General features: G+C 40.0%; 1 protein-coding gene and 2 long non-coding RNA genes across 5 annotated transcripts in view; 1 reads left to right on the forward strand and 2 right to left on the reverse strand.

The window, feature by feature from the left end:
• The window catches only part of LOC121910921, a 22,032-nt gene extending 12,889 nt beyond the window's left edge, over positions 1 to 9,143 (reverse strand). Inside the window, exons 1-3 of one of the 3 annotated variants that reach the window (XR_006099760.1) lie at positions 8,776 to 9,143; positions 3,312 to 3,454; positions 986 to 1,153 (exon numbers count right to left, since the gene is read on the reverse strand). This is a non-coding gene — a long non-coding RNA (uncharacterized LOC121910921). Of the gene's footprint in view, positions 1 to 985; positions 1,154 to 2,110; positions 4,439 to 8,775 lie in introns of those variants that run through there. The other 2 variants (XR_006099759.1, XR_006099761.1) reach the window with 2 other exon arrangements.
• pou4f3 (POU class 4 homeobox 3) lies at positions 4,181 to 7,317 on the forward strand. The gene is made up of 2 exons (XM_042432309.1): positions 4,181 to 4,312; positions 4,691 to 7,317. Exons 1-2 carry the CDS (start codon positions 4,193 to 4,195, stop codon positions 5,627 to 5,629), a joined length of 1,059 nt encoding a protein of 352 aa, XP_042288243.1. The 5' UTR covers positions 4,181 to 4,192; the 3' UTR covers positions 5,630 to 7,317.
• Positions 9,144 to 9,927: 784 nt separating the features above from the next.
• On the reverse strand, positions 9,928 to 18,818 carry LOC121910823. Its single transcript, XR_006099739.1, has 4 exons — positions 17,888 to 18,818; positions 16,509 to 16,549; positions 11,250 to 11,400; positions 9,928 to 10,894 (listed from the first exon to the last, which is right to left on the reverse strand). It is a non-coding gene; the product is annotated as an uncharacterized LOC121910823 (long non-coding RNA).
• Between the last annotated feature and the right edge of the window lie 163 nt (positions 18,819 to 18,981).

The raw sequence follows: 18,981 nt of genomic DNA on the forward strand, positions 1-18,981 counted from the left end.
AAAAATGACTTAAATGAGAAGTCATCTAATTGTGGCCTCACTAAAAGTGACATGGGGCGCAAAGCTTCAAATATGTTTGCCCCTTTGGACCTTTCTTCATCTTCTTGTTTTATCTAATCACAGTGATTATAATGATCAGAAAATAATCTAATGTCAAAGTGAAAACTAAATCACATGCCGAGTCAAATCATTTCAGAAGTTGCACATTTTGATAATGTTTTGTGTGTTTGACAACAGTGGTAAAGCATAACGTTAAGTAGCGATCACTTGTGTGCAATCACTGTTTAACAAGTAACTTGCATTAAATGCATCTGTTTTGAATGCAATCGATTTCCTCATTAGCTAATAACATTAAAACATAACAAGAAGTCACCTCATCTGTTATTCTCATATATTAGAACACTTCAGAGTGCGTTATTGTACCTATACCATAGCAATATACCATAAATAAAAATAGAAGCTGTGCTCAAATCATCCATTTTTTAAAGTTTGTTCGGTGTTGGTTGCATGGTTAGGTCGAGTTTACCAGTAAGAGTCATCAAACAAGTAAGTTTACTAGCCCAGTAGCACTGATTTAAAGGATGGCGACCTGACCTGATCAATGTTTGAGGTGTTTCTGTTGTGTGATTTCAAGAGACATCTGCCAGCCAATCAGAAACATGTCCATAGTGTAATCAATCCCAGCGATCAATCCAGAGCTCTGGATTAGTAGTTAGGTCAAATGGTAATAAGGCACACATATGCTGTAACTATTGATTAAGCTTTACATTATGAAAGTTTAATTAAGCTATTCTGGGGGTTTGAACACACTTATAAGCATATTAAATCTAATGGGATGGTCTACTTTCTGTCGTGTTCCTCAACTATGGAGAAGTCATATTATGAGTCAAGCACACTCACTTTGACTCCCACGCCCCCAAAAATAAATCCACACCAGCGACTATGACATTAAAATATCACTGAATAATACAGTAGCATTTCTTACTTTAGGAAGTCAAGTGAAAACACTCAAGAGTCTCAGCAAGAACTTTCAGTTGTCCTCAGGGGAAGGATTTCGAGCCGAGGCCTCGACGGCGACCTATAGTGACCAAGTGCTTGTTCCTTCCTGGAGACTGGGCTAGGCCTATATGGAAGCCCAATCCTGCCATTACAACTGAAAAGAGATATAGAGATGAATCAAAAGTAATGGAAAGAATTTGACAACTTAGAGATAAGAATAGAAATAAAAATATATCAGCCCGTTCTAATACGTTACATTATAATACGTTTACGCATCTAGTAGCCGTTGTAATTATGACCCAGGGAAGTGACGCTGTTCAGATGACATGAATGTAAGGTGACTTTCTTATCAGGAGGAGGCTGGTAGGGGGGTTGGCTAGATAATTGGCAAAATAGTTGGCAAAAAGTGGCCTTTGCTGCAGGGGGGCACTGTTCGCCTCCCGTTTCTAATCGTGGCTTGGCTATGTTTTTCCCCACAAGGAGTATATTTCACCAGTGCTTTTCACCACAAGTCGCTGTGTGTCCAATTATCTTTCTCTAACCCTTAACAAGTGGTTTTTGTGCCTAAACCTAACCAGACCTTAATCACCATAAAAAAAAAAATTACAATTATAATTATAATTATAAAACGGTCATATGGGTCGTTCTTCTGGTCCCCATCCATCCTCTAGAGGGCGCTGAAAACACTCATATGTTGTCTTTGGAGTCATTAGAAGGAGACCTATTCTGTCGTTTTGGTATGAGGATGTGTTGAAAATAATATTCAAAAGACAGCATCACATTTTTTATTCATATTGAATAGTGTTCCTAATATTTTGTCCACTCCATTGACATACATGAGGGGGGCAAAATATTAGGAACATTTTTCAATATAATGCACTCCAGTACACCACCACCCACCCACTACCACCTCAATAATAAACAAATTAGAATTATCACCTTTCTGACAACGTCAACAGAAACTGAAAGTGTATAAGATTCGTAAATGTAGAATTTATGGCAGAGCTGTTGTATTGGATTGCATTAGATTGCAGATGTGTTCCTAATAAACTAATAAAGTGGCTGGTGAGTGTACACTACACTACTACAAGGTTCTTTTATGCCACTTTACCTTTGTATTGTATTGGCGCCTGAAGTCCTCACATATCATTAAACACTGCGATAAGTCAGTCATTTCACCTGCTGCTGTGTGAGCATTTTTAGCAGTTAGAATATTGCTTCTTTAGTAGGATAAAAACAGTTTTGGGTTAGGGTGATAGGGACATACACTGAGTTATTTTCAGTATTTACCAGAAATAACCAAACAATTAAAAGCCAGGTTTTGTAGTCTACTCACATCTATGCATAGACAGAAAACAGAAAAACGTGAAATGTAAGACATTGTTTTTTTTATGCTGTTAAAGATTTCTAAACACATGAGTAAGCAGGCCTATATTTTAATTTAAGATTAGTTGAGAAACTGACAAATATTATTTTTGAGCAAATCAAACTCATATGTGAATGGAATTTCCAGTATATAATCAAAAGTAGGCTGCTTAAGCTTTTACTGAATCACAATGCCGTGATAGTACTTAGGTCATCTGTTGAAGTTGAGTTGCAGCTGTATGGAGGCCAGATGGGGGTGAAAAGAGAAGAGCTGGCGGTCACATCTGGCCACAAAGATGACAGCGCTCTTCAAAAAACATGTCAGATGTGATTTTCAGGGTATGAAAAGCAAACAGATGACAGAGATGTAAACAATGGCCACTAAATTATGAATGGTCCCGGCTATGCTATTAAGGAAAAACGAGGGGTAGAGGGGTGTTAGAGGGTGAGAAAAGGGATTTCATGCTTTATTCAGACTAACATGCTGCTTGACAGCTTCTTGTCTATGGCCTTTTTCTATAGGATACTGTTATAGTAACATTTGACATTTACACTCCTCAATTAAATCAAAACATTCTGTCTTTGATTAAAGATCTCAACCAAACTTAGCCTACAATTTTAAAGATACCCTCATCATTTTCACTGAAATTATAAAGAATGCAGAATGCACAAATCAAATTCAGTTTAGATGTGTTTTCTCTTCCCTGTCCCCATTAAAGAAGCTGGCCTACATGCATGTCTTAAAGTTTGGCTCCCCAGTCTGCAACAGGTTAACATGGTGAGAAAAAGACCTTGGCTGTTTTAATCTGTGTAATGAATAAGAACATGCCAACGGGGGTAATGGATGCCTGCCACCATGCTGCTAAATTATTCAGAGTCTGGGGAACCAGAGAGGTGGCCGGCAGGATCGGATGGACCCACTGTGTCATCACTCCGCCTCTGCCCACCTGGCTCCTCTTTCGGCCCGTCCACCTCAGCTTCATGAGTTTTAACCAGGCAGCCACATGAGAAGTCTGTAAAAGCAGCCTCAGGATGGGCGTTCACATGGGAGGAGACCAGGACAAGGCCTTTAGGTCAACTGGTCAGCATCCTGCAGACATTAGACACAATATGAAGCACGTAACACCAAAACCATTGTTCAATTAGCCTGCAGTGTGTTTTATCTTTTATTGAATCTATCAATCCGCTCTTATAGGTTTCAGCACCATGGACAGCGCATGAGCAACCTGCATTTAAAGCGCTGTGGTGCTGCGCTGTCCATGGTGCTGACATGACTGGGAACACTTGTGGAGGAATCCATGGTTTTATAGTGAGTACTGTCATGTTTTATGCTTTTTAACACTTATACAACGCCTAGTAGCCCTCTAATGACATATTTAATATATGCTGAGGTAACAATGGTGAAACGATATGTGCGTAAACTTGTGAATGAGTTCAAATCAAACTCCATTCTTTTTAGGAGCAGTGATAATACAGGCAACGAAGACTGTTATGATTATTAACAGTACTCTACTCTATTAAGTACTCTATATAAAACAGGCACTACGTCACTAGAATATAGAATATTATAGTGATATTGGTTGAGTTTATTATTCGACGCTTGCGCACAGAGGACAACATTTTTCAACTTGTAAGTTGAGCAGAGGAGCAGGTGGGAGGGAAGGAGGAGGAGGAGGAGGGGAGGAAGAGGGAGAGAGGGATGCCGGGAGGCGCTGCCGATGTTAACAGCTCAGTCTGTTGAAGGAGAGCAGAGGAGCTCTGTAGCTGTCCGCTCCCCGGCTTTCATGTCAGGGGCCACACTGCTTGCGAGGTGCTTGCAGGGAGGAGGATGATGACCATGAACGGCAAGCAGCATTTCTCCATGCACCCGGCCCTGCACGAGCCCAAGTATCCCGGCCTGCACTCAGGCTCGGAGGGCATGCGCAGAGTCTGTCTGCCCGCCCCGCAGGTACGTACAGGTCGGGGGGAAATGGCTGTGGAGTATACTGGGGTGAGAGGAGGGGAAACAATATCACACTGGAAATGTCTGTAAAGTTGTTTTGACAGGACTTTGTTCTATCCGATATATATCTCTCTCTCTCCTCTGTCTGTGTTCCCCCTCTTCCCCTCCCACCCCCACCCCCACCCCCTCTTCTCACCCCCCTCTCTCATCCACATGTCTATTCAAGCAATGCTCTTGCTTTCATATTAATTTTTATGACCTGCGCTTTGAGGAGGGTTCTCTCCTCTCCTCGGCGCTGCTTGCCTTTGGAAAATGTTTTTTAGATCCTGAGAGCTGCCTGACAGAATTCCCCACTGACTCCAGTATGCGCACTCTTGCTTGCAGCTGCAGGGCAATATATTCGGAGGCTTTGATGAGAGCCTGCTGGCACGGGCAGAGGCTCTGGCGGCTGCTGACAGCATTGTCTCTCACGGAAAGAGTCACCCGTTCAAACCAGACGTGACTTACCATACCATGAGCAGTGTCCCCTGCACCTCAGCCTCCTCTTCTTCCTCCACCACCGTGCCCATCTCCCATGTACCCTCCACCATCGCCTCCCACCACCACCACCATCACCACCACCTCGGACAGACCCTGGAGGCCGGGGACCTACTGGACCACCTCTCCACCAGCCTGGCCGTGACAGGGATGGGTGCTCCGGAGCCTCCCGGGATGACGCCGGCGCACCACCACCAGCACCCTCACCACCACCTGCAGACCATGGGGCAGCTGCACCAGGCGATGGCAAACATGGCCCACCCTCACTCCCTGTCCGTGCACGGCGGCATGGCGTGCGTCAACGACGTAGAGTCGGATCCCAGGGAGCTGGAAGCCTTCGCCGAGCGGTTCAAGCAGAGGAGGATCAAACTCGGTGTGACCCAAGCGGACGTCGGGTCGGCGCTGGCCAACCTCAAGATCCCCGGAGTGGGGTCATTGAGCCAGAGCACCATCTGCAGGTTCGAGTCCCTCACCTTGTCCCACAACAACATGATAGCGCTCAAGCCAGTTCTCCAGGCCTGGCTGGAGGAAGCCGAGGCTGCGTATCGGGAGAAAAGCAACAAGCCGGACCTTTTCAACGGGAACGAGAGGAAAAGAAAGCGCACTTCCATCGCCGCGCCGGAGAAACGCTCTCTGGAGGCTTACTTTGCCATCCAGCCGCGGCCCTCCTCGGAAAAAATTGCGGCCATCGCCGAAAAACTGGACCTGAAAAAGAATGTGGTTCGAGTGTGGTTTTGCAACCAGCGGCAAAAACAGAAACGAATGAAATACTCTGCGGTGCACTGAGTTTCACACATCATGAATAACATAGCCTACTACATTTTTGATCGAGTGATTAATAATAGCCTAAGTAGCCTAACTAACAGGGATTTATCAACAGCTCCTCACTGGGATTATCTAAAAAAAAAAAGACTTCAGTTTTTCATTTCGTGTCACTCACTCTTCGTTGTTGCACTTTTTTCGATTTTGTTATTGAAATGGGACTTATAAAAGACTGTGTTATAGATCTGTGAAAGGGGTGATTATTATGTTGTTGATTATGTATCTTGCACACATGAATTTCCAGCATAAATCCACCCTGACTGTTTGTCACATTCAGGGATATTAACTCACTTTTTTTTTTTAAAAAAAATCATAAAATGGAGTTTATGGGCTGTTTTAATTATCAGTGGTGTTACACTAATGCTAAATGAAGAGTGGGTCTCTTGAAAAAAAGACAATTGTGTGAAAAGATAGTTCAATTTGTTTCTATTATTGGTTGAGATCAGAGTTTATCCTCCACATCACTGGCTCACAACCGTGTTCTCACCTGTTTTATCTTGGGGAGTTTTTTTTATCCATAAGTTCAGACATTAGTGGAATGATGAAGGATTCAAAAATCCACCCACCTTTTTAAACCAACACCACGATTTTTGCAAACGAATCTGCTCTTTCCGTGAACTGTGTAATAGTAATTTACGCACAAAAAAAAGAAAAAAAAAAAGAATACCTACAATAATACTTTCACATGGTATATGACACACTGAGTCTGTTTATCTTTATTTAGAAATGGAAATGACACTGTCATATATGAAGCACATCCGTGTGGCTTTGGCTGCTGCTATATTTGAGTATTTTGATGTGAACATGTTTTTGGAGCATTACAGGTGAGCTATATATTTATATAGCCCAGATATATACACAGTATAAAGGCCTACATCACCTAATTTAAGTATTTATTTATTTATTTATTTATCCTCACTCTTGATTTCACTTGGAAAAAAAAATGTGTGAAGTTTAAACGTAATAAATTATTGGTTATTTTCTAAAATTCCTCTGAAGCAGCGACTTTGTTATTTTTGTGCTTTATTAAATTGTATTATTTTAATCCTGAGGCGACGGCCTGAACAAGGCCTAAAAAGGCATTAAAAAAAGAAAGAGAAAAAGCACACAGAGCGTTTTCCTCTGAAAATTATGAATTCTTATCAACGCATCAATGGGCGATAAAACCTTTGTAAACTGTTTGTTTTACGGGAACTCACCCGACTGTTTTATTTATGAATTCCCAAAGCTCTACTGGGATGAAATATGTATTGTCGTATATGATATAAGCACCGCGGACAATACATTTGCACAGTAATTTTCACACCGCTGAATTCGCGTCTCCTACACGCCACTAATGGCCCCTTTCCTCTCTAATTAGTGCCGTTTTTAATTATGGATGCCCTCGTGTCACCGGGTTATGTCGTGCATGGGTTTTGAAATTATTAAGTCATGACGATGCAATATTAATTATATATTGGTATAAAACGAAGTAATGTGGAGGAGTTGGGAGTAGAAGTGTGACTGGGAACTCTGGTGACTCCAGGGAGAGAAAAACAGGATACACAACAGGTTGACCGAGGAAAAAGGAAAATTATGGTATTAGTTTCCTTGTTTGTTTGTTTTTCTCGTTTGACAAAGTAAGTACTTATCCTTAATTATTGTTGTTATTATTATTATTATTATTATTATTATTATTATTCCTGCTTTATTATTGTGCAATTTTCAAAAATGTTATCGTTCATTTAACATAGGCAAAGCCTGTCATTTTACATCATTATTATTGGGCCTATCATTATTATTATTATTAACCTGTGCAAGTCTTGTTATTTTCGTTTAAATTAAGCATGCCTCTTTATTGCATTTCCCTTATTTCTCCGCGTATTTGACCCTATAAGCTGTCATTTTGCTCATAATTCCTGTTTAGTCTCTGCCTGGTATCGGCTCACACTGATGAACTATGTCTCTCTCTTAATATTAACCAAACATTTCTGAAAATAAAAAGCTTCCGCCGGAAACCTCTCAGTCAACATGACCTGCGGATGTGTGATTTTCCCTGAGAGAGATCGATACTCCGCAATTACATCGCGTTCATTAATATTCTCTTTGATGTTGAGAGGTGATTAATTGCAGTCTGTAATTTATGAAGGGGGAGACGAGCTAAAATGCAAATGTTTATTGTTACCACTAATGTGCCCTTTTTCTAAACTGTGTCACATTTTAATGACGTGTTTATTTGGAAATATTTTTACGTTATTCCCTCTAAGAATGACACCGATTAGGTCATCAAAAAGTCCCGCGTCTTCGTGTTCGATGAAGTTTTTTTCTGACGTAAACGTGAGGTTAAAAAAAGGAGCCTCGCCGTGTGAATAATTGATCTTTGTCATACCCGTATTGATATCATAACGCACTGGATATGTGGTAAGTTGAGCTGAAGGCTTGTGAGCGTTAACAGCATGTGGCGACTGAGGGCGCGTCAATTATTCAGCAGCAGCTCAAAGGTATATTACATTTTCTCATGCAATAATGGAGGTGAGTTGGTCTACGGGGCAAATTTGTGTATTACCTTTAATGTGAACCTCGTTTTGAATCAAACAAATATGAATTGATATATAGTTCAAACTACTGATGATGAATAAACTGAACTTAAAAACTGAGAAAGAGTGGAAATTAAAGAGAGAAATAAACAATCAACTCGTCCTCAAAAACAAAACAAAACAAAAAACGAACAAACAAAAAACCTTCTACACACATCCCAAAAAAATAGAAAGAGAAAGATAGCTACAGAGAAAAGTGAAGAGGGGTGTGATAGAAATAGACAGTAGTGTGTGTGTGTGTTTGCTTGAGATGTTTCCATGCAAAGAAGACCTTTTTTGACAGAATGAGGATGAAAGCTGTGTTTATTTGCTGCAGAATGCATGCAGACACACACACACATACATACACACACTTTCTCTTACTCTAACTGTAACACACACACACACACACACACACACACTGTGGCTGTCATTCCTGGGAGCGGAGTGAGGGAATGTGAGGGGAGGGTGGGAGCCAAGACGCTCCAAACTCAATAATTCATCCAATGCCAGTAGCAACAAATGAGTGTGACCAGAGCAAAAGAAGACAGCTACCTCTGCGCTCTCTATTAGTCATCTTCTATTATCATCAGAAGCCAAACCAGCTCAGGATGAACCTGCTGCTGACTTCTACACACATAGGCTACCTGTGGACACACACACACACACACACACAATGAGATTATGTTACTCTCTGGAAACTTGAGGCCTGCATGATGGATGTCTTTTAAAGGTGTAGTGGGAGATGCTGTCTATCTGTAGCTCCTGTTCTTTCTCTATTCCCTCAGCTAATAGAGATCAGTAGTGGGAAAATAACTACGTACCTTTACCAAAGTACTGTTTTAAGCACAATTCAAGGTACTTGTGCATTATTTTAGCATTTTAATTACAGTACCAGTCAAAAGTTTGGACATGCCTTGAGATGTGTCCAAACTTTTGATTGGTACAGTACACTTTGCAGTGTACTATAATATAATTTTGTATACTTTTATTTGTAATTAGTATTGCTACTTTCACTCAGGTAATATGTCCGCCATTTTTTAATTCACTGGTTCAAGCCTCTTTAATGAGAGTGTTTCCTGTTTTTCTCTGTGTGTAAATTGAATATTTTTTTGGTTTTGGCCTGACATTTCTTTGGCCTGTAGGTAACCTGTGATGGGTATTTTTTCACTATTTTCCCAGGTTTTATAGGCTAAAAGATTAATAATTTAATCAAAAATATACTATACTGAAACAAATACTGGAATGAATCTTAAATAATGAAAATATAGTGTTACAACTAAATGTGCCAACAGTTGTTGAGTATTTTCAATAATTATAATCATTTTCTTCACAGCATTCTGAACTTAAAGCTCACTTAAAGCCAAATGTTGGCCCATGTAGCTGTTACTTAGATATTATCAAATAAATTGATTCAGTTATTTATGAGTTAAAACACTACAGTACTACATTCTGAAATAACATCTCTTCACATGAGATAATTATTAACCCGTTATCACACTAAGCATCAGCTCTGCAGGGAGGCCGATGAACTTCTGCCATGGAGAAACATTTAACATCTCATAGTCTGTGTGTGAGGTCAAACTGTCTGCTAAGTAACACACCATGCAATATGCAGAGACTATTGAGATGTATGCACACACATGAAGAGATGGGAGAGTGAGAAAGATCCCTCCTCTGGCTATAAGGTATGACAGGAGAGTGGTCTACATTTCAGCATATATTTTACATATCATTTTATTGTCAGTATTTTCCCACCGCAGACTGAGCTCTTCTGAAGTGTTTATCTTTGCTCTGATTCCAAAAATACAAAACAAGAGTGTGGGATTGGAAAGGACAAAGGAGGGGCGTGGGGGCATTATATCAGAGACACTCAAAGAAACTCACTTATAAGCTCTTGCTTAATTCATTCAGCAGGCCTGAAGAACAGTATTATACACTCCATTCATAATTCAAGTCCTCTCCATTATCAAAGTGCCCAGAGAAATAAGATTAACCCAGCCAGAAATAACTCACTGTGGCGTGATTTTTTTTTTTTCTACAAAGCACTTAGCTGGTCAGGTGCAGGTCTGCACAGAAACCCAGATTACAGTATATGAAGATATAATCAACATACAGTCTGCTGAGCATAATAATCCTCTCCAAGAAAATGTAGCTGCAGTATAGCAAGATGGAGGAAAGAGGGAGAAAGCAAAAGAAAAAAGTACTGAATTGTGAGGAGGAATTAGTTAAAAGAACAGAAGAAGGAGAGAGAGTGGTCACAGCAAGAAAGAGAAGATGAAAGAACAAGATTAAGGAAAAAAAAAAGGGACACATGATAGCACAACAAAATAAGGAACAAGAGGAAAAATTGAGGGAAGAAATGAAAGGGACACAAAGGAAGTTGGAAGAAAGAAAGATGGATGGAAGGAACAAGGGGGAAGGAGTGAAATGGGTAAAAAGAAAGGAGAGCTAGAGAGAAATGACATGTATAGAGAAGGAAGGAAAAGAAAAGACCAAAGAAAGAAAGAATCCCCGACGGCCGACATGTCTGCCATTTTATTTCCGAGTTGATCCTGTCAAGGTGAGTGCGTCCCTGCCGGCCCGGACACTGTGACACTAAACCGCTGTGACAGCAGGAGCGCCCGGAGGACCCACAGCCAGAGGACAGGAGATACGGGAAGGCTTCACCATCCTGCACAAGGGGGACATCATCCAATCCAAAGTCAAGTCCTCTTAATTATCTCTTCAATCCACATGTGTCTCATGTTGAATTTGTGCACAAGAAAAACTGAAATATCAGATATTGTGGTATGGCTTTAACACAAATCATGCACGAAAGAGTGCTGCTTCTTTTGGTTTGTTTACAAAAATGTTGCTGCCGCCCATTGTTACTTGTGTCTGCTCCACCACAAGGACAAAGACTGTATGTGTGGGCAGAAGAAACAATATTATTTTGTATAACTTACATACTGTAAATGCAATATCAGGTGGGAGGAAGCTATAATTTGTGATTGAAATAGAGTTACAGAAGGTTTACAAGCACTTACTTGATTACATAACCTCGTTGGGTCCTCTTCAGAATATAAATAGTACAGTAGGCCATGGAAACATATGAGTGTGTTTTCTTCTTTCTTGTTAAACCGAGATGAATCATCAACATTTTTTTCCAATCATACTGCTAACAAAGGTCAGAGTTTGCTAAAAAAAAAAAAAAAAAAAAAAAAACAAGTAAAATGAGAGAAGAAAGGAATATCATAAAACATATCTGTCCAGATTACTGTGTACATTCTGCATTTGTGATAGCCTTGAGGGTGAAAAACATGTAAACAAGGTAGTGAAAAGCAGTTCGGTGTTGACATGCTCCGTCACCCCAGGTAACGCGTACGGAGTGAGGGCACACAAGAAAATAACAATGGCAACACCAGTGTCAATGAACTGTCTTCCCTTCTCTCCCTCCACGGGGCTGCGCCTTTGAAGACAGACATGAAAACCGAGCCAGGCCACAATGGGGCCCCTGAAGGAGGTCCCCTAGCAGATGCAGCCACCCGCCCTCCCCCACCGTCTGCTCCCACCGGTCCCAGGCCCCGAAGACAGCCCCGAGGCTAATCGACCAGGAACACAATAAAAGAAGCAGCAGAGGCAGCCAGCGCTGAGTGCGTATGTCTGTGTGTGTACAGATCAAGGAGGAAGAGAGCATAACAAAACGATATTTATCAAGCCACTCTAAATACGTGTAATCATCTAGGATCAGCTTGGCCTTTTACACACCTGATGAGATGTGTGTTTACATAATGCTGGATACTGAGTAAAGATTTGGAACTCTTGTTGAGAGATGTTTGACGCAGTCAGTATTCTTTGGTTGACAGCATAATACCTGCTGTATCCCATCAGATCAGGAAGAAGAACAAAGCTGGTGTGATATGGTTGAATAACAGGTCAGGTTATATTGCCTTGGGGGTGATTCTAGCTCATTTGCATACTTGCAAGCATTACCGCTTGGGATTTAGTAACTGATAATGTTCTCTATAACCAAAACTAAAGTCAAATAAACCTATATATAATTTTATTCTATCCTTTATTGATGCCAAATGATATCAGTGACAGCTTTAAATTACTTTATTACAAAGCGTAACTGTGAATTTTTGAGGTTGCTACTGATCTTCATATTTTTGTGTCAAAGTTCCTTGTGCATCTCTGCAGTGAGGTTTTCTGAATCAGAAGAAGGTAACTTATTGAGATTTTGCAGAAAAACATTACTCTTAACTCTACTGGGTTTACCTTAAGCTAGTTATTTAAACTGTGACAACAACTTTACAGATCATATCATCATGGCACGGGTTAGAAGCACAAACCATTCCTTCAGCCATCCAATAATGATAGTATATCCACAATCTCTAAACGATATGTTTGGCTCTCTGCAGTGGTAGAATGCAATTAAGTTAATTTACTCAAGGACTTTACTTAAATTCTCCTCCCACTTAAAAATTTATTTTGCTTATTTTACTTCACTTGGATTTTCGAGCTTCACTGTGCAGAATGATGCATGTGTGATGAGTTTGACACTAGAAAGTTGTTTTCACATTCGTCTGCTGAAGGAGGAACGTTTCTCTGTGCTCACCTTAAATCTGAGTTTAAGGCGTTTAACTAAAAGCAGGATTTGTGACATCAAACATTTTGTGTCTTGTAGTTAAAAAATATTTGCACATTTATAGATTCTGAATTTTTCAATGAGGGAGAAGGAGGAGATCCCACGCAGAGTATTTTTATATATTATAAAACATGTCTGGAGGTGATCTTTCAACAATTTTGACGTACTTGTGCTTTTTAACCAAAATGTATGATCATTTTCATTTAGGAAGTCATCAATAGTATATGTATAGCAGTTTAAATGAGATTTCCCTTTACTAGCTACATAGAAGGGCTGCTTACACACCTATGTGTCAGTAACTTTTCATACCTAAAAGTTAATTTTGCTTGTACTCGAATAAGATTTGGAATGCAGGAGTTTTACTTGTGAGAGTATTTTTACATTGTGTTTGTGTTACTTGTACATTGTCCACCATCGGTAACAGTCTATAAAAAAAAATCACTATGCGTTGCAGTGACCCACTGAGCATGCAGAAGTTTATCTTCTCATTGCACAATAATACATTGATCTGAGAGTCTATTGTCCTTGAAAGTCCTTCAAGAAAAGCATGGGAGGGAAGGTTATACAAAGTATTGGGAATATTCCAACTGTTCTATAAAAAGCAGTGTTGAAAAGGAGAGTGATTCTCTTTATTTAGTAATGAGGGAGCCACGGTTCAGTAACGCACATACACACAGCTGAACGACACACAGAGACCCAACCACCACCAACAGCAATCCTCCCCATAGCTCTCACATTGCATCAAGTCACAGAGTGACGGCTACATTGTCCAAGGCAAGGGGGAAAAGAGTGGTGAAACATGTTTCTCTCAGAGAGCTCCTCAGTCAGTCGGGGAACCAGCTCACCACAGCCAGGCAGAGAGCATCTACAGAAATGTATTTCTGAGGTGCCCCGATTGGTTGAGTGCACTCCACGAAAACAGGGTTCTTCAGAAGTTCTTTGTGAGCTGAATGATTTACAGAATCATTAATATTTGAACAATCATTTGAACTTTTAAACGTTTCCGCATTGCTTTTTCAAAGGCCATCAGTGCTTGTGCACACACATAAATAACAAAATACTTAACTGTGTGGTTCCCCACGGCCATGAAGTAAATAATCGACCGATCACCTTGTTTAAAGCAGCAAGTTCAAAATTCTAAGGCTCATTTGATATATTTTCATATATTTATTTTTGTATTCTACAATTACTCTCTACAAATATTTTCACCTATTTGAATTCAATTAAATTTGAAACAGTTTCATTTATTTTGCAGTTAAGAATACATTTAAATTTTAGTTGCATTCAAGATCTTCAGATGACTGAGAACACTGTAAGACTTTCTCAAGAAGTCAGTTACTTTAAGTGAGTGAGTTACTATGATGGGCATGAATATTTAATTTTTAGTTATCTAAAATGCCATACAGCAAAAAGTATTTGCATACATGCTCATGAACAATGAGATTTATTTTTGTGTACACAGAAGAATTGCATTTGATAGCTGAATGATACAACAACAATAAATATGCTGTTCGAGTATATAAAACTTTCATTGTTGAATACAATGAACATTAATAAATAAGCAGGTTATTTGATCACGTTCAGGTCTGGACCACATCAACTTCCAGTTCTATCTCACACAAGCTCCGTCCTCTACTGGACTCTATGGGTAAAACTGTCTTCCAATCATACGCACACAATCGCCCACTGAAATTTGCATGTACGTAGCTGGCCAATCAGGACGCATCTATCAGTGTCAGCACACTATATGAGCATCATCTCAGTGCTGCTCAGCTGAACAACTGTTCATGTACTAATCAACAGAGATTTCTGCACACACAGTGCCTCCAATTATTACATTACTGCCTTTATTATACATCTGCAGAGTTCTCACAAGCTCCTCCGTGTCCTTCGATTGACCAAAGTGTTTCTGTTTAAGGATCTCATGTACTTTGCAGAAGGACTTATGTCTGTATGGAGCATAAGCAATAATGTATTAGCTTTTAAACATAAACCAGGCAAAGGCTGTGCAGCAAAAATACATGCTGCTAAAATCTCCCAACATATATGTCTATTAATTACAGTTAAGTCCATAGTTTTGCTTTATGTTCTTACTTTTTCCTTGCACAAGGTTTGAGCATATGTGCACAACTATGAATAAAGGAGGATAGATCATTGTTACGTAATACTAAGAAGTATTTAACTGACCCATGTCCCATTTAATTTCAAATTATAAAACAATAAATAATTGATTACATAAAACAAATACATCAAAAAAGTAATTATCTACAGAGAGCATAATTTTTATAGCTTCTGTGGACTTTGCAATTGACGTTATTATAACGTATCACCCTTCAGTTACTATCAGATCATTTATAGTCCCAAACAAACAGGATCGTAGCTACCACTGAGGTCATGTCCTCAGTAATATTTCTGGGAATTATTTTAGACCTTAAAATTTGATACTTTTTAGGCCAAAAGTAAATAAATTAAAATATTAAGGATTTTGTATTTTGTGTAGAGGAGGCCACCACATAAGGGCAATACAATTTACAGAAAATATAACTGAAAATAATTTTTTTGATTTATTTTTTAATACTCTTTCTCTAGTCTCATGTGGGTGGGGTTCTGCTTGTGAAATCTGGGCTCAAGACCTCAGTATTTCTAAAATCCTGGCTATGTAGTATGTGTCCAAAATACAATATACTGGTGCTACTTTACAACTGCAACGCTTACATTACCTTAGTCAACCAGCTTAGCACATGAACTACAAAATTTCATCACCTCACATTTTCAGTCAGAAGCAATATATCTACAAATAATTCTGCAACACAGAACACTGAGTTAATTTGGTACTTCTGGCAGCCTTTTTCTGATGTAAATGTTTTATATCTATCTATATATCATTACATTCTGAACTGGAGCTATATGTTTGGTTGCCATATAAGGAACTAAAACATTCTAACAGTCACTTGAGTTGGTGTGCGATGGGTGTTTTACAAGTAAATAAATGACGCAACATTATGAGCTTACCAAGAGAATGGCAATTTTGACCAACATATGGTTATAACTGAAATGACAAACTACTGTATAATTTCCTATCTTTTGGCATAACACACATTTGTATTTTGTATACACTAAACTGTTTCTGGCTTTAAGTGGGATGGAGATTAAGCAAGAACAACTTTTGTTCAGCACAGTTTCATAAGTCATGTATCAAAGTTTGAAGCCGATACCATTAACGCCCTGGGAGGAGATAGCGTTTGTTCAGGGTCCAAAATTGGCGTAAAGTTGTACTTTGATAGGCTTATTGCGGACTTCCTGTTGGATTTAGGTCAGGGGTGTCAACGTATGATTTGTAGGTCTTGATGAGACGAATAATTGAGTTTTGGTTCGATCTCTCTACAACATTCCTATGGGCCATGGCGGCCATATTAGTGACATAGGTGGCGCTATAGAGCACATTTTGGCACTTTTGGGGTTAATTTTTACATTTTAACAAATTTTTCACCAGATCTGATGTGCGTGCCGAATTTGGTGAGTTTTTGAGCATGTTTAGAGGGTCAAATTTAGGGTTGAAGTGGCGTATTAATAAAGAAAGAATAAGAAAGAAAGAAACACACGAAATACAATAGGGTCTTCGCCCCTTTGGGGCTCAGGCCCTAAATATTCTACTTACAACAGAGAAGGACGTTGTCTGTTAAGATGCTCGTCCTCGATCTGTGAGCAGAAGTCAGATATGAGGATGTTAAAAGACTTGATTTCCTTCCTCTTTCTCATTATCATGAATACTTCCTCTGTCATGGTGAAACATCAAATCTCAACGGTGTGAGGATGAGAATTTTCTGCAGGGTAAGACATGTTTGTCTTGCTCAACCCTGTGTCATCAAAATTATGCAAGTTTTGGGCCCATTCACTTTAATTTCAATAAATAAATGGAAAACCTTTGATGAGTTTGTGTGTAAAAGAAATTAACTTCCTAATTTTCATCAAGTCTATTTTTAGAAAAGTAAAGACTTTTAACCCACATGACCTGGTCAAAGTTTGAGTGAAATGTGTACTGTCAGGTTTGTAGAGACAATAAGTAACTGCAGCTGGACACAGAAAAATACTCATATATTTGAATGGAGAGTGTGAGCGAACCCACACTTTTTCGGACATTTACTGTTTCCACATAGTTTTAGGTACAAACTTCATTTGAACTTTAAATGAGTCACGAGACTTTGACTTACAAATCTTGAATTTACATGTGTTTTCTATCCTTTACTGTTTGAGGCATGGCGCAATCGAAGGGCTTCTGATGTGGATCATGATTCACATATGGCTGCAGTGATTATGTTCCAATACAGCACTAAGCAGCAGCAAGCCGACATTTATTGCCAATTTGACAAATTATTTTATTGTTGTAGCAAAGCTAGCTAAAAATGAAGAGGAGTCATTTTAAACATGAGGCATAGGTTTAAAATACTTGGGACTGACCGCTAATCGGCAATAGTGAAGCCTCTTGGATGAAGGGGGAAACACCTTCAAATCTACTATCTATTCATTTTGTAATGCAAACCAAGGCAAGGGGCAAACATAGTTTTCTCTCATTAAGTGGTTCTACAAACAATTTCACATAAATAACGAACTATTTCATTGTGTTTCAACACTAGTCGTATAGAAAAAGAAATTAAAGCTGCAAGCAGCGTTGAACGGGCCCTCGCGCCTTTGCGCGCGTCAGGCCGCGGTGCAGTCGAAGGGCTTCTGTCACGGGCATGTAGATGTCTTCAGACTCGGGCTGTTTTCAGACGGTGCAAGAAGGAGATAAACATCACTTCCTTTGTCCACTATTTTGCCTGCTACTGGGGCTGCTTTGCTGCAATTTCGTAGGGGGCACTATTCAGCCAGGTGCATCACTGATAAAATATTGTCATGTAGACGTGTTCAGGCCGGGACTCTTATCAAACATGTAAAGTTAAGTACAGACTGGTGCATGTACAATAAAGTTATAGCAACTTCCTCTGTCATGGTGAAACATCAAGTCTCAACGGTAACAGAGATGAAAACACGTCTTACCTCGATGTCGGTGTGACCAAGTAGGCAGAGCCAAGCTTAAGCAGGCTGTTTTTGTAAGCTTGCATGATGACACGTCATCAGGCCATCACGACGCCCAGTAATGGAGCCACCAGTAGCACCAATCACGTCCATAAAATGGCGTTTTCTGTGACTTTCTGGAAGCTGACGAATCACAAAGTTTGTCTCCATGGCTCTGGACATCTGCTTGATTACACTTCATGTCTATCGTATGCTTAAATGTACGGTGCCACGAGTACTTGCTGGACAAAGACGTGTAACTTTAGTTGTCTGTTATCTAACATTGCATGAAGGAGTTAAATATCATTTCCTGTGTCCACTATGTGGTGCTAGAAAACACGCATTAAATAAACAGCATGTCGCTGTATATCAACTGTAGAGCACACCTTGAAAATTTCATGTGAATCGGATGATGTTTGTTACATAAGGCTGACTTGCCCACAGCTGTGTCATCAAAATTGTGCACTTTTAACCCACATGACCTGGTCAAAGTTTGATTGAAATGTGTACTGTCACAGGGCTATACAGTGCGAGTATTTCACTGGCATTTGTACCTAAAAATAGATATGTGCGAAGTGGAAAAATAATTTAGTCGCACACTGTGCGTCTGCAAATTACAACCATAAGACTATATGAAATGCTAGAGGGATTTTAAGTTGAAACGACGGATACAGAAAGTGGCGACGCTAATAAGGCTAACGGAGCGTTAGCTGCAGCATGACCGGAAGGAAGCATAACCAGTTAGCCTCCGCTCGGCTCTCAGCTAGCTCCGGCTCTCTGTTTGGATCCTACCGGACCACCGAGCCCCGGTTTGTCATTCAGGTTAAAGTGGGAAGAACCAGGAGGTCTGTCGGTCAGTTAAGTGAAATGAAGCCTGCGGAAGAAACACCGGGACCATCATGGTGAAACAGTCCATGGAGGAGTTGCTGTGTTCAGCTGCACAGATAGGAAATCCGTCGGCTGACAGGATGTACCACTCTGTTTGAAAAAACAGCCCCGGCTCTCTGTTTGGATCCAACCGGACCACCGAGCCCTGGTTTGTTATTCAGGTTAAAGTGGGAAGAACCAGGGGGTCT

The sequence above is a fragment of the Thunnus maccoyii genome, chromosome 13 (assembly GCF_910596095.1).
Source record: "Thunnus maccoyii chromosome 13, fThuMac1.1, whole genome shotgun sequence".
NCBI classification, from domain to species: Eukaryota; Metazoa; Chordata; class Actinopteri; order Scombriformes; family Scombridae; genus Thunnus; species Thunnus maccoyii.